This window comes from Rhea pennata, chromosome 6 (assembly GCF_028389875.1).
Source record: "Rhea pennata isolate bPtePen1 chromosome 6, bPtePen1.pri, whole genome shotgun sequence".
Taxonomy (NCBI): domain Eukaryota; kingdom Metazoa; phylum Chordata; class Aves; order Rheiformes; family Rheidae; genus Rhea; species Rhea pennata.
In genome coordinates, this window is record NC_084668.1 from 27,009,321 (window position 1) to 27,025,859 (window position 16,539).

Consider the following 16,539-nt stretch of genomic DNA (forward strand, 5'->3'; position numbering starts at 1 on the left):
TATTTTTCTTCTTCTCTCCTTTTGCTATGTTTTGTTTATGACATCATTAAAAACCAGTTCTTCAAGATAAAGTTTCAGGGTAGAAAGGAAAGCCTCTGCTATCTACTGGAAGATTGCCCAGATGCATCTCAACTGGTAGCTGTACCTAAGTGAATGTTACTTAAAGCAGCAGTGGCAAATTGTCCACTTAGAGTTTTGTGTGCTGAGAGAGATCTGACTGACAGCTGACCTTGTACAGCTTGCTTTACCAGCGTCAGCAAGTATTTGTGTAGGAGGAAGAACATGATGTGGCTTATCATTCCTGTAGTCTGTCATTAGAATTTTTCCTCAGTGTAACTCAGTTTTCTTTCAAATTCCTCATTGTAGCATTATGTAACTCTCCTTCCCCTCACTGAGGCTTCTGCACTTGTATGAAGCTGCTAAGTTAAGTAAGTGTGAATGTCTGTCAAGTACAATCCTTGCAAGAGATCATGTACATTTTACATTTTTTGCGTAAAGAGTAATTAACGGCTAATTAGTGTAATGAAAGTAATATAAAGCAGATGCAGAGAAGACCTTGTGGAAAATTATTATGAATTAGATAACATGCGATTTGGTCAAAGCAAGCTTGTAGATAAGAATTAAAGTAGTGGCCATGTGGAGGGACAATCAGTGGCTGTCTATCTCATACACTTAGGGAATAATTTAATCAGGTTTGCTATTGTAGTACTCTGTGCTTCAAGCTGTTCTGTTTTCACAAGTGGATAATTTGGGCTCTGATTTGCAACATTTCTACACAGTCAAGGTTTCAGGTTGAAATGGTCATTTATTGAGGAGTTTAATCATCTTAATATGAAGTAGGAAATATAAAGGCAGAAAAATAAAATACAGTCATGAACTAATGTAGTGGTAATGTGGGAAAACTCCTCTTGACTTCATACATAAATATCCATTCTTTTTGTCTGGAATTTTTGCCTATTTTTGTAATTGAGCAGTACAGCATTCCATAGGTATGTAAAGCAGTATTGTTGAGTAAAGTAAGATAGGTTGCTGTTCAGTCAAACATCTTCAGTTCTGAAATGCCTGGTGCTGTCATTGAATGTATTACGCGTTTCTATATTTCTGATTACTTTTTTAAGTGACTAAGATGGCTGGAAAACTACACGAGCAGTATGGCTGAGGAAATTATTTTACATGTAATAAATAAGTGTTTCTCTTCAGGTTAGTTATAGGGATTTTTATCTTTAAAACATATGCATACATGTTTGTCTTATATGATTAACTCATTAGGTTTCCAATTTTCATAGAAAGATGTAAGGGATATCTTGACTCCTATACATGTTGAAGCAAGTTATCATCTGGGGCATCATATTCTACAGAAAAGAAGCAATGAAGAATTTTTACCACTTCAACCAGTTCTTCAAAGGAGAAAAGAAAAAGATATTATAAAAAGCAAGGTTAGTGTATGATTTTTTTTCAAATGCAATAAACAAATATTCACATTTTAGTCTTCAGATAAGAGAAACTTCACATAGTAATAGCATGTGAAAGATGTGAAATGCTTAATTTTGATTAATTTTGTTTGTAGAGCCTGTATCTAATTTATATTATGATTAAAAAAAGAGATGTGTGCAGAGAACTTTCAAGAATACATAACATCAGATATAAATAAAAATGTGTGTAAATATATACATGTATATGTGTGTGTGTGTGTATATATATATATAAAAAATATGCAAAGTATGCAAATTTTATATATATTTGTACCTCAGAGCACACAGGTATGCAATTCATCCTTTAAAATATATTTCTGGAATTTGTTTTATAACTTCAGCTACACAGGATGAGTCACTTTCCAGTATAAAATTGACCTTTAAAATGAATTTTGTGTTAAATATCCAAATCGTGTTTGTATTAAACTATTTCAATAATGTTACTGAAATATTAATTTTGATGGTACTCCAGCTTTTCAAAAACACTCAGAGGGGAACAGTGTATTCTGTATCCTTAAATGAATATGAAATTGACATTTTTCCCCCTCAAACTTAAGAGACTTTTACTCTGACGTAAGCAAAAGACAGAATGCTCTGAACTTTTAAAGACCAGATGGTCATACAAATATTATGACTTCTCACAACCAGTAAGCTTCACATAATTCAGATATAGTTGACAAACGGAACTTTGAGCTATCTGAAAGCTCCTTTTAAATGGCATTTTTTTCCCTTTGGTCTTCATCCAATATTTTGTTTTAGGAACCACACAGTCTGAGAGAGAGACAGACTCTTGTGGAATATAGGGACATAACTGTGCTCTGTGGAATACTGATAACCAAGGCACTGATACAACCAACCCATGGTATCTCTAGGCTCATCAAATCTACAATACGATAAGTAAAGTTTGTGTAATAAAACTCTCTTGCAAGACTTACTATTCCATATCATAGGGGAAATTGCAGAGACCTCTGTTTTGGATCCACTGAAGTGCTCTGCTCTTTTTATGTACTACATTTAAAGTTGGCTAATGCCAAGCCACTGGTTTAACGCGAGAGACTGAGCACTGGTATAGAATGTTGTTATACCGGATGCACAGAATGTGTTCCAAAAATGGCAAATCGGAGCCTGAAAGAGTTGTTTTTGTGAGCAAGGACTATTAGTGAATTACAGATACTAGGTAACAAGGTGACAGATTTTTTTTTTTAATGGAAATATTTTTCCTCAGTATGCTGAGTATACTAAAATGCTTTTTTTTTGGTCTTTTATAGTTCGTTTTTGCAAGGCTTTGCTCACAAGAAAATTGTTCTGCTGACTTGAGAGTTTCTGGAAAAGTTGCTTTTCCAAAGTAAGTATAATGTAGCTTTCATTTGCAGAAAGAGGCTCAATAAGATTTTTATCTAAATTGCTTCTTAATTTTTTGTACATAAAGAAAACTAACTCATAAAAGTATACTATGGACTCCCCGGAAAAATACAAGGAATAATGTTGAAGAGTATTTCTAAATTATAAATCTTCCAGGAAATGTAGTAGAAATATATATAATTCAACTATTCTTGCTAATCAGAAGATTTTACAGCCTATAAAGCACATCTGCTTGACCAAAAGGTGAACTTGTAGTACTACCTTTCATACATAAATTTGCTAAGATAGAGAGGTCAATGTGCATTCAATAGGTAGACTGCATAACTACTGTTAAATTGACAAACTATCAATTACTTCTGCTACTCTCATGAAGATACTGTGTACTTGTGCTGTACAAAGGAAGATACTTCAGCTTTGTACTAAAAGATTGTTATATTTAGTATTTCAATTATAAAATATTTCATTTTTTTCCTTAATTACTTAAGAATATTATATCTTCAGTTTTATATTGCTATTTGAAACCACAGATGGCTGGGTATTTTGTGGGGTTTTTCCTTACGTGAACTAGCTTGCATTTTCCAAAACTGATTTTGTTTGCATTTTTCCATTTACATCCTTATTTTTTTTAGATTCTTTTCAGTATGTTTCAATTTTTCCTGTTCCTTCCAATTATTTATCTTTGTTTAAATTATAGTATCATGCAAGATCATTAATGCTGTCAAAGTATTTAAGTATAATTCAGATTAGAGTCTTGCAGAACCTGTACTATAGTAAACGATATAGTTTCTGTAGTAAACTATACTATTCTAAATGGTTCCCTGTGAGATATACTTAATATGATCTTTCTAAAGTTTTAAACTATGTATCATTATTTCTACTCAAGATAATTTTTAATTATTTGATTTTAATATTTTATCATCCCAACTTTTTATTTATTCAAAACTATGCTTAGAAGCAGGAAGGATGGTGTGCAAAACCAGAGTAGTACTTGTGAATTTAGAGCTCGTTACGTATTTTGCGTGTGACCTGGGCTTTCTTGTGTAATTTATCACTCTTAAAGTTGATTCTGTTTTAATCAAAATACTAAGTTTATGTCTTAGAATAACCCAGAATGACACACAAAGATAATGACAATCATGTAATACTGATTAATCACACCAGTGTGATTCTGAGCACTAACAATTTCATCCTTGTTGCTCCCAGTATAAGGCCTATAGCATAAGTCCTAAGCCCTTCCTTTTCCTGAGGCTTTAAGACTATTTCATTTTAATAATTTTGAGCTTTTCAGGGAAAAAATTTGCAGCATTTTCATCTGTGATATTAGCAATCCATTTAAGTACTTTAAAGCTCTAAGAAAGGAAAAAAGATCGCAACATACTTGTTTGGCATTAGGTGCTGGAAAACAGTTGCAGCTTTTAAGTATAAATAAATAGGCTAAATATCTCAACGAAGTGTGAAGTGTGCATCCATTATCCAGGAACAGGAAAGCAAACAGTTTTAATTTGAAAAGAATGAAAGCAAGTAGGGGCACTGTAATGCCTCAGTTACAAAGTTATGAGTCTTCATGTATAGACTTTCATGCTTTCTTTAAATTCCTTGGATTCTGGCCTGCTCTGTAATTTTCTAGTCCACATCATGCATTTTTGAATGAACTATGATTACCAGGGAAATGCTGCAGTTAAGTTTTGTTGTAGTCCCAGATGCGTACCTGGTGCTGTTGTGCAGCTGTGTGTTAAACTGGTGGGCATCTTTGTGACAGTGTTGTGTTAACAAATTCAATGGTAACGTATAAATGAAAGGTGAATGGTAAATAGACAACTGGAGTAAAACAGCTTTAAAATTTAAGCTAAACTAAACTAAGGTCAAGCTACTGAAATGTTAACATTGTGTTTTGCTTTAATTTGCTTTTGTCTTGGAACCTATCTGCTTATGCAGTGCTTTTACCTTCTGTTACTTGTCTAAGTGCCAGCTCCTTTCCCAAAAGTGTTCAGTGACTAATGCTTTGGTTTCAAGCCAGAATATCTGATAAATGTCTATTTCTAGGCAGGCTTTCTACAAGTCTTAATTAAACTTTAATGTCAAGGTGAAGTTTACTTTTAGACCCTCATAGGCTATCTCTACTTGTAACATGATTACAGAACATTACATAGAACCTAGGACAGACATTTTCATTTACCCTCCTTGTGACCTGTTCCATATTAGCTCAGTCCTATACCTTGACTAAAGAGCTGAGGACAGTGACCAGAGAGATGAAATAATAATAATATGAAAGAACTTAAATTACTATCTCATTTTTTATATAAAGTGCATATCCATGTTCATGTAATATATTGGGTCAGAACTGTAAATCATCTGAGACATAGTACTCTTTAACACATCTAAGTACTGAAATTGGGGGGCAGAGGCTTCATGGTACCTCTCTCTAAGGATTGAATTTTGAAAATATTATTTGAAAATACTTCAGGTATTTTGAAAATACCTGAAAATACTGTAGCAGTAGCACATTGCTACTGTCTTCTGTAAACGAAGGAACTTATAAAAGGCAGAACCCGATTGGCTTGATAGCACCCTTCCTGCTCTCACATTATTAATAGCCTTAGGGCTTAAAAGGTACGATATCACAATACACAAAAGGTACAAGCTGACCATCATCTAACTGTTGTAATGCCTTCAGGAATGATTATAATCTCCGGCTGAGCTTTTTTCAGATACTAGAGCAAAATGAAGTTAACTAAAGGAGCGGTGGATGTTATTTTTCTGAATGTAAGCTCTATATTGTTTTTCACATTGTGGTGTTCTTCACATTTTCTTTCAATTATATTCTGATCATTATTTTTATAGGCCTAATGATAAGAAAATGTACCTTGTAGTTGGAAGTACGAAAACATTTTTGTTGAATGTTTCTCTGCTCAATATTGGAGATGATGCATATGAAACTGTCCTCCACCTTCAAATCCCTAAAGGGCTTTATTTCATCAGAGTTTCAGAACTGGTAAGAACAAAAAAAACAAAAAAAAAACAAACAAAAAAAAAACTCTGAAATAGTGATCTTTTGATATTGCAAAATATGGATTCTATGTTGTTCAGTTCCTTTCGATATTGACAATTAGAACATCCAAAAAACCTGAAAACTAAAGTTTTGAAGTTCTTAGACCTCTAGCTGCCTGAACCGCAGAATAGATGCAATTTGACCAATTTAGGTAACTTTTAAATAATTCTAGTAATAAGATATGATGGTAACAACTGAACAAAAAGAGGTGGTTTCTAAGACTTCAGGATGTTACTGCTATTTTTTGTCTCACGTGGTCCCATTATCAGTAATCAAAAAGATCTTGTTGACGCTGATCTTTTTCACAGATTCTGAAGGCTGTGTAGTCTTATGAAGAAGTCACAAATCAAATTGTTCTCTCTTTCCACCTTTTTAGGATAACTGATTTCTTAGGTATTTGCGTAGAATTCCCTACACTTCTCCCACCACGCCCAACTCCCTTCAGTGGTCAGTTTTAAACTTGAGTGGGCCTGATGCATACATCTCAGCTTCATTATTAGCAAATAGAATGTGAAGTAATACTTTAAATTAATCAGTATAAGGATCTGTTAGAGTAGTCATGACTAGAAGTAAATATATTTGCATCAGTAAAATAACAAACACCTAGTTCAGCACACCTAGTTTTATTGTATGCATATTTGAAAATGTCTTTAAATGTCTTAAATCTTAATGTCTGAAAAATAATTTTGAATCATTAATAATTTGTCCTTTATTTTAGGAAGAAAAACAGATACATTGTGATGTATTGGATAAAGAAATTCATGCAGTGAAACTTGAGTGCAGCATTGGCTATTTATATGTAGATCAAAAATCAAAGGTAAACTATGCATGAGGTTCCTAGCTTTCAAAATGTTCTAAATATTTTAGTAGATTTTTTGGGGGGAGGGGGGAAGAACACTAGTTGAGAATGAGGGAGAGAAAACCTGTTTGAAAAATAAATATCATCTTTTATCACGCTAGTATCTGAAGCTCTCTGCTCCTTTTAAAGTTAGTTGCTTAAACATTCTCTGGAATAGTTCATTAAGAAATTGCATTGCATCAGTTGATTGCACTTGGCTTTCTAGACAATTAAGTTGACTAAAACGATGAACAAATGTGGGAGGTCAAATAGAAAGATAGTAGAAGTCTTTCTAAAAGACTTTGGAACTAAGGAAATTATAAATGATCTTAATAAAACATTTTCATTAAAACTGTTAGAATACATTATCATTTGATGTAAAAAAAGTTTCATTTGTTCCACAGCTGGATTTTACTTTCCTCTTGGATGCAAGCTCATTTACTAGAGCAGAAGATGACCTTAACATCATCATTAATGCTACCTGGTAAACTTTGATTAAAAATTTCTCTATTGAATGAAACATACTTCTAGCTTTGGAAAACAGAATAGGGAACTCTGGAAAGATTTAGTAAAACATAAGTGCAAGAAATGACATCTATTGCCAAACCTATAGAGAAATGGAAATTACAAAATAAAAAACCCAGATAATAGCTATTTAAATAGTGAACAGATTTCTGCCACTATAAAATGTTCTTTTGTAATGTTACCAATTAAATGCTTTTGTTTTAATAATCTGGAAGATATATCTTTAATGTTTGTTCATAGAAATATGTATGTAATATATATATGTGTGTGTGTATAGCATATGACACTATTCTAAACTCATTTTTCTCTCTTTTTTAATAGTAAAAATGAAGATGTGAACACTTTGCTGGATAACACACTAACTTTAGCTGTACCTCTAAAATATGAGATTGAATTAAATGCTCATGGGTAAGTCAGCCAGCTATGGCTACACATACACATCTATAGAACTGTTGTCCTGTTAATTGTATAAATTCCTAAAGTTTGTAAGTAGAAACATCAGATAGCAGAAAATTCTGAGAATGAGATGGCAGAGCTGTTCCAGGGTCTGCTGTATATATATATATCTCCAGAGGTCCCTTCCAACCTTACCGATTCTATATATGTGTGTGTCCACGCATATATATATATATGTATACACACACACACATATGTACATATATATACACACACGTGCACACACTTTTTTCCCCTATTACTGTGAGGTGAGACCAATAGTACAGTACTTTGGACCTCTCTCCTGATTATTCTTTCAAAAGACTGGACGTTTTTTTGATAGAGGTATTGAGTAAGAGTACAAAATTAGTACTTCATCTAGTTTTCCTTAAGGTTTATTTCAAAACTAAAAAAGGACTAGGACGGATATTTTTATGTCAGGGTTTTTACAAAAAAAAAAAAAAAAAAATCTGAACAATATTCTGAATGAAGCATTGATACCAGAATCTGACTCTTTCTTATGTGAGAAACCCCTCCGAACACTTAATCACACATACCGCATTATGACTGAATTTTGAAAACCTGCACAGTCTTATACACTGAATATAAGTGAATGCTAATCTAAGAACCAAAATAGCTATTTTATCAGTTATTCCAGTAACAGATGGCATGAGTTATTACTTCTAGCACAGTGAGTTTTGCAGCTGTATTTGGCTGTCCAATTAAATGTTTCAAGAACAAAACTTAAAGATATATCAGACTTTTATAGCAACTTCCTGTTGATGGCTTGCTTTCTTAAAATCATCTTGAACAAACAGTCTAAGTTCTTGAAAAAGCAAATGAATCTTGAAAACTTAAGTTGGAGATGGAGAGGACTGAAATTCGACTACTAAGGAAACAAAAGATACCTCAGCTGGAGATAGAAGAGATGAGCAACCGTTTCTTATCATGGTACTCACTTTGCTCCACAGAAGCCTTTCCACTGTAAAACTAGATCATGATGTTGTGTCCCCTTAATACTCAGATTCCTTGCTTACCATTGACTATATTCTAGTTTGCTGTGGGGCATTCATGGAGCATAGTTTCTTGGTGAAAGGGATTCTGACTTTTCCAATTCTTTTGCCTTTTTAAGAGGAAAGGGTACAAAGGTAGAGCACTTCTATTCAATGTCCCTGCATTTACTTAAATGCAAATCCAGGCATTTTTTCTCTTAGGATCAATATTACTGCAGTTGATATGGACAAGAATGCTATACTAATGATATATAGTATTTCTATTAATTAACAGTTTCTAAACTGTTGTAGATTTGTAACACCAGCTTCATTTGTTTATGGAACGAATGAGAAAGATTCACCAGTTACTTGCATGAAAGAGAACATCAACTTCACTTTCCATGTAAGAGCTTTACTTTGTAAAATCTGTTATGCATTTTTTGAATATGAAGGCTTAGATTTCTAGTGTCTCTAAAGACTGTGTATGCTCAGTAAGGGAAATTTCTAAAGGTACAGAGTGACCAATTCCCACTTAGTAGTAATAGGAAGGGGGTGTTAAATCCCTCTTTGAACACTTCCTTGTCCTGAACACTATTCCACTGAATAGTCAGAGAAAAAAAATACTTATGCAAGCAGGATTGAATGTGGTAAAGCAGTTCTCACTTGCCACTCTTCCCAATCAAGAAATACTTTTGAAGGAATTATCATATGAATATCATATAGAACTGGAAATTACTCATAAACTTGAACTATGGCAACATAACAGTATGTGCTACCCAAAGCTGTGAAATTTTTGTATTTATACTTTCTGTACATGGATTTGTTAATTGAACAGCTACCATGAACTAAAGCTCCAAACATGTAACACTCTTCCTTACAAGGTTATCAGTGCAGGACCAAGCATGGCTCCAAATATAAACTTGGAGGTCATGGTACCGAATGCCTTTCCTCCCAAAAACTTCAAATTATTCAACTTGCTGGATATCAAGGTAAGCACACGTTATTTCATTTTTTTTAACTATATGAATTACATGAAGAAAAGCAGAGCATAGCAGGGGTACATGTTACATATGTATTCAATTTTCCATTTCTTTCAAACCTGTGTAATACTTCAGATTCTTACCAGAGTCCCATTGAATGCAATAAATCTATCTGTGCAAAGCTTGATCCTAGGCATGAATCTGTGTATTGTGCATGTTAGATCTTTCCTGCTGAAGCATGGAACACTTTGTAAATAGTAGAATACAGTGCATTTAAAAAAGAATCAGAAAACTTCTGTATTGTGTAGCCTTTTACAATATTTTAAAGACTCTAGTCCATCAAGCGTAATTATCTCACACAAAACAGAACACTTGTGGTTGTGCAAAACATGTAATACACAGCCCTTCCTTTATAGGGCTTTTAATATTCGTAAGAATCAACTAAAATAGGGCCTGCAGTCTATGAATCAAACGCAAATTACCTCTAGTCTCTCTCTGGCTTATTGTATCTCCTTCCCAAATTGTTCTCTGTAATTAGGTGCAACAGGGAAGTATAAAAGTTAAATTTGGCTATGATGAGGTAGAGTAGGCAGGAAGGGTCATCTTCAGCCCCCTGTATTTTAGAATTTTGGGAGTACAAGTTAACATTCCTTTTGAGCATCTTGCTTTTCAGAAATGTGTCTGTAATCACTATCTGATGTTCAAAAATCAAGCGCTGACTTTGTTGTTCTTATTTCCAGACAACTGTTGGACAGTGTTCCTATATTAAATATCCTAGAAATTGTAACGCAGCAGAGAAAAGTGAAAACATATTAAAGGATCTTGTCACTTTCTTTTCAAAACCTGATAAGAGACAAATGGTAAGGTCTGTCTTTTGGCAGCAGTGGGAAATGAGCGATTACTCAGTGCGAACGAGCTTTAAGCCAGTGGTGTATTCTATGTAATGAGGTCACTAGAGCAGTCTTCCAAAGATTTATGCTGGACCTGCGATGTTCCGTATAGTCATAAGTAAGTGACCAAGAAAAAGAGGTAACAACTGAGATGAAAAAGTTGATTAATGATGCAATGACACTGAAGTCAATGACACTCACTTAGCAAGACTGCAGAAAAATTATGTAGCTAGATGAGTGGGCAATAGAATGGCAGATAAAATTCAATAACAAATTGAAAATGATTTATGTGGGAAGAAACAATATTAACTTCAATTATAGGTAGCATACAGTTCAAATATTTACTGCCTTTTCCATATCAAAGAACTGCCATCAAATGTAACTAATAGGAACTAGGTTCAAGAAAAGCAAAAGAACTAATTTCTAGTGACAGATATTGTGACTGCTAAAAATAAGTAAATTGCAATAGAGAGTAGACAAGTTAGCAGGAGTAAAAATCAAGAAGAATTACTGAACATATTGAAATTATTCTTGACTCAGGAAGTTCCTGATGAAAATACGTGGCAATCTAGGAGAATATCATACATACCTGGCCTGTTCTTTATTCATCCCTCAGTATCTGCTTACAGACCCTGCTGGAGATCAGATACTGGACAAAGCAGTCTGAATCAGAATTGCTATTCTAGTGTTATATTTTCTAGGATTTATTCTAGTAAAAATCTCTATGGACTAGAATGCATTTAAACAAACTACAATTTTAATACTTTCATTGTAAAAGAAACCGTTTTTTCAACTATTTTAATTTTTGGCTCTTAAGCAAGCAAGTTATAGAAACATCCACTGGTGCTAGAGAGAGAGACTATGTACTAGAATATTAGATGTATTTCTTCCAAGTCAGAACTTGGGCACTGCAGTCTTGCAATACAAGCTAACTTATTTTTTCTTCAAAGCTCTGTGAAATGGCACTGTCAACCTATAGTGCCCTCTCACACTGCAGTAGTTAAGGACCCATCAATTATACTGGGTAGAGTGTTTATACTGGGTATCATATAATTGCTCCTGACAAAACTCCTGATAAATAAGCTAATTTGAATTAATAGTGTAAAAACTACCATACTTACAACCAAGTTATCACAATTGTTACTTTTCTTAGTCTAAAAACAATTTAGTTTTTTTTAGAAATATAACCTGTTGTCTTGTATAGTGGTTAGATAGTTCCTTGTACTGTTCCTTTATGCTAAAGCACATCTAAAGGAACAGTACAAGGAACTACATCCTGACTTGTCAAGCACAAACATGGTTTTTCATTTTACTCAGTTCCTAAATGTCTCTAGTTATTGACAAGAAAAGGTTTATGAAGTTGAGTTTTATTCTTTCCCCCCCTCTACAGTACTGCATGAAAAATGACAGTCTTTGTTTACAAATACACTGCAAGCTTGGAAACATGGAAAGTGGAAAAGAAGCAACTGTTCAGTTGCATCTGGAGGCTACTCCTTCACTTTTAGAAATGGTAATGCATTTTTAATTCTCAAGTGGACAATTTCAGGCATATCTAGAAATGATATGCACAGACTATTACAGATATTAACATTAGTTGGATTAATCGTAGTTTAACAAGAAATCTGCTAAGTGTTATGTGTTTTGTTACATTTTAAATGCTGAGTTTCAAGACAATTTGTGAAAATGTCAGTCACCAGAAAAGATGTATTTCATATTATCATTTTACATTGTAGCATGCATTGCTTTGCCTGTTCTGGCTGGGTTGTGTAGTACAACACAGTAATTGCAAATGAGGCCATGATCAGCATATGAGAAACTGAACAACTAGTGAAAAATAGTTGAGAGTATGTATCAGAGTTTATTTTTCATCTGATGAAGAGGAAGGATTCTTGAACAGAAGAAACACTGGTCTATCCCTTCATGATACGTATTATAAAGGCAGTATCTCCCGGCCTTGCGTACTGTAAATTGTTTGAAGTGTTAAGTTTATTCTGAATAATCTAATACTACTCTGTCAACTGCTGTTCTATTATTTCAAGCATGTTACAAAGTAGCATCCTTTTGTTAAGGTCAAAATACATTTAAACTTCTTGAAATGGTAAATGCCATTTAAAGATGGTAACATTGAAATATATTTCCATAGAAAATCAGAACAGCCAGATGTAAGTTCTGAACATAGTTCTACTTTAATACTGAAGAAAATTTAGGCAGTGCATCAACTAAAGTGCCAGGGTCTTACCTTCTCTCTTCGATGAGGAGGTCAATCAGTGCAGAGGGATTGTTCTGCTGGTTTGAGCACTGCTTTAAGTATCACTAATACAGTAGCTCCTAGATAAAGGAACACATAGGAAAAAACCCTCTCAAAATAGAAACTAGAATTCTGTTAATCATGTCTGTTCCCCAGACAGTGCATCTGTCATTAACTCAATTAGATTTAATTCTGTCTCATAACTGGATTTCTCTGAAAATAGCAGTATGGATCTAGAATTAGGTAAAACCCAGCTAGGCTTTGTTATTGCTTTTGGCACTCATTTGTTTTGTGATTGGAAAAAGGCATAAAAGCCATTTATGTTCATGTGAGATTATGTTTAAGTGTGTTGAAATTATTTTTAAAAAGGTATGTTTTTTTTTTTTAATCAGGATGATGCATCAGCATTGAAGTTTGAAGTAAGAGCAACAGCATCATCAGAAAAAAATGAAAAAGTTATTGAACTACACAAGGACAAGCAAGTTGCATACGTAAGAAGTCTTTAAGTAGTAATTTGTGATAGACCAGTTAAAATAGAAAAAACAGCAGCAATTAACACAGTGGGATTCTATACATATTTATATGCAGCAAATGAATATATTATTAATTAGTCAAATATTTAGTTCACTTTCTTGGTTTGTTTTAGAATCAGCTAACACTGAACTTATTTTCCTCTTTCTATAGGTGTACTTGGAAGGAGTGCACCACCAAAAGCCAAAATACCGTGTTACTGTCCTGATTATTGGGACGGGCTTAATAGTTGGTGTTACCTTGTTTTTGCTTCTTTCATTTATATTATGGAAGGTAGGTTTTCAGTAGTTCTCAGATATCCTTAAGTCAGGAGTTTACATTGTTGATGGATCTTTGGATCCATTTGGATTCATTATTGAAGTTTAAGGGATAAAGAATATTTTATTATGGTTTATCCTTTCTAAAGAAAAAAAACCTCCTTTTGTAAGCTGCTTTTTCGAAAAATATTTGTTTTCCGTATTGCATCTTGTGCATATTTGACATCTTATGCTATTCAGCAACACAAACCTCTTCCCATAGTTTATATTTTATCTAAGGTTTATAAAATGAGATCAAAAAGAACATTTTTGTGGGCTGCTACTCCCTATTTAATGTACTTTTTTAACACCTGATCAGTAATTGTTTAGAACATAACTGGTCAGAATAAAATGTTTTAGATTTTAAGCTACTACCCAAATGCTAACAAATCCTACGTCTAAGTAGCAAAAGAAAAGGTTGAATGAAGCAGCTACTCTGACAAGCGATTAAGCAATTGTAAGCTTTACTGACACACAGACTTTTTCCATTTGTCACTTTTTCCTGGAAAGACAAGAAATGAAAGATTTAAATCCTGTGTTTAATACAATTTCACATTTAAAAAACACTGGAGTCTGTGGACTATCACAGTTCACAGCCCACTTGTTCTTAACTCCTTGCAGGAAGAGAGTATTGGCCTCCCACTTTTCAGAGACACCTTCCTCCTTCCATATTATGAAGGAATTAGAAAAAGCAAATCTACTTTTTTGATTAATAAGTAACACTGATTACTTAGTGTGACAAAGTAATAACAAATATCAACCCATTCATGAGCACAATAGACACACATTTCATTTTAGTTTATTATATTTTTAGCTCTGATAACAAAGGTTTACTGACATATGCCAACAGCTTCCAAAATTATGTATTTCAGATTGGCTTCTTCAAAAGGCAATACAAATCAGTCCCTCAAGACCAGAACAGAAGAAACAGCTGGAGTTTTACAAGTGGGAATAAAGATGACTGAGATGGCAAATAAAAGCTCTTTCCAAATGAAGAATTTAAGGTGCAGGTTAATTCACATGAGGAACATCAATGACAAGAAAACTGGTCATGAGCATATATCAGTCTTAGAAAATACATTTCATTTCCCTGGCCCATGTGGAAGACCACCCTTTAATGTACAGTTATTTTTCTAACATGAATATGGTAAAACAATTTTTGCATTGAAGTCCTACAGTAGTATTTGAAATGCTATATATCATCTCTGATTTCAGACAGACAGAAGAACACTAAAGAGAGGAATAATTACTTACCAGAAAGAAGAGTTCTTGCAAAGTGGTAAAGCTTAGCCAATCCTGGACAATGAGATCTCAACCATATTAGCACAAGTAATTTTACTAGTTTTCAAGTTGCAATAATCTTTCGATTAGACATGCAAGAAGAAATCCTCTCTCAAATTGCCAAAGCAAGATAACAAGGGTAAAAATGGCTTAAGCAGAGAGGGAGACCATACGTAGAACATGCATATTTAGAAGACTATCAGAATCTCAAAGGTAACATCACAAGCTTTGGTTTCACAGGCAGGTTTCACAGCTGTGACAATGAAGAGATTTAGATACCCAGGCAATCTAAAGCCAGTAAGGTCAAAGGTGAATTTAAAGCAGGGAATTCTGTGTTGTAGCTTGGAGATGCAGCACAGAATCCTACCTCAAATATAGAAAAAGCAATTTATTAGAGATCATAGATTTTAGTCATCTTTAGCATAATATGTATGTGCAAAAGTGACAGAATTAGTTGTTTCTTCCTTTCCTCAAATACCAGTGCCATGATGTTTTTGGACTTCTGTAGTGAGACTTCCCTGTGAGTTTTTTTCTAAGCAAGTATTTATTTTTATTTATTTGAAGATTGTTCATAATGTTTATCATAACAGTATTTAGTACTGTTATTCTTCTATGATTCTATGAATAGGTCTCACCAGTGTACTTGCTAATGCCAAGAACCTGAAACCCTTACTGGGCCAAATTTTATCTTTAGATGTGCCACATGCTACCTGAAAGTATTTAAGTCACCTGGAGAGCTATCTATCTTGGGTTCTTTGTCAGTAAGTGTTTTGAAGTAAGTACCATCCAAACTGGCAGCCAGAGCAGCCACTCAGTGGAAGGGTAAAGAACTGAATAGAAACATGGTTCAAACCACTGTTCTGCTATTACAGGAAGTTTCTTCAGCTAGGTAAGTTTGCACTGCCACCTAGCTTCAGTGAAACAATACAGGTAACGGGGGGAAAAAGTGGATTTGTTTACCAGTACAACTGGAGATGTACAGCTTCATCAATAACTGAATTAATTGCAACAGCAGCTTGATATATGGCCTTTATTGTCTTATCTTTCATGTCTTTCAGAATTGTGCAGAGAAATGAATGTAGTATGTGCATATGTTTTGAAGTTACATCATCATACGGAATTAGCCTGTGACTCAAAAGCAATACAGCCTGTCTTCAGCAAGCAATTCTGCTAATAGAGTGTATCTGGTGCCATAAAAGCCATCTTGGCCAAAGATTCTAGCTATTTAGGGACCATTTTTCTACATAAGCTGAGCACTTACAATTTTCTTTCACTTTTTTGATGCCAAAGATGTGGCTCACTCTAAAGGAGCTTTTTGCTCTAAAATCTTGTGCAGTGTAAGGACAAATGAATGTGCATATATTAAAAAAATCAGAATAAAATGTGTGGAAAATAAAATATTTTCTTGCAAGACTATGAAATATATTCAAAAAGTTTATTTTCCAAATGGCTTTAGTGAATTATTGCACTTTAACCAAAAGATCTTTGAACGTAAATTAGTTTGATATGATAGCATTTGTAAAAAAACATACCTCAAATACTGAAAAAAGCATTATAATTCCTTTTAAGACAAACATTGCAAAGAAATTAAATATTTTTTGTCTTTAAAACAGTTTTACCTAAGCCAATAAATACAATAA

The 16,539-nt window shown here is 33.7% G+C and overlaps 1 protein-coding gene across 2 annotated transcripts in view; it reads left to right on the plus strand.

The window, feature by feature from the left end:
- Positions 1 to 16,445, plus strand: part of ITGA4 (integrin subunit alpha 4) — a 42,367-nt gene extending 25,922 nt beyond the window's left edge. The window contains exons 16-29 of one of the 2 annotated variants that reach the window (XM_062579010.1): positions 1,287 to 1,436; positions 2,741 to 2,817; positions 5,676 to 5,826; positions 6,602 to 6,700; positions 7,126 to 7,205; positions 7,568 to 7,654; positions 8,986 to 9,076; positions 9,555 to 9,662; positions 10,394 to 10,513; positions 11,934 to 12,053; positions 13,184 to 13,282; positions 13,476 to 13,595; positions 14,491 to 14,622; positions 15,958 to 16,445. In XM_062579010.1, the coding sequence (XP_062434994.1) occupies positions 1,287 to 1,436; positions 2,741 to 2,817; positions 5,676 to 5,826; positions 6,602 to 6,700; positions 7,126 to 7,205; positions 7,568 to 7,654; positions 8,986 to 9,076; positions 9,555 to 9,662; positions 10,394 to 10,513; positions 11,934 to 12,053; positions 13,184 to 13,282; positions 13,476 to 13,595; positions 14,491 to 14,583 (1,395 nt within the window). In that variant the 3' untranslated portion in view covers positions 14,584 to 14,622; positions 15,958 to 16,445. Of the gene's footprint in view, positions 1 to 1,286; positions 1,437 to 2,740; positions 2,818 to 5,675; positions 5,827 to 6,601; positions 6,701 to 7,125; positions 7,206 to 7,567; positions 7,655 to 8,985; positions 9,077 to 9,554; positions 9,663 to 10,393; positions 10,514 to 11,933; positions 12,054 to 13,183; positions 13,283 to 13,475; positions 13,596 to 14,490 lie in introns of both variants that reach the window. The other variant, XM_062579009.1, reaches the window with a different exon arrangement.
- The last annotated feature ends 94 nt before the right edge of the window (positions 16,446 to 16,539 follow it).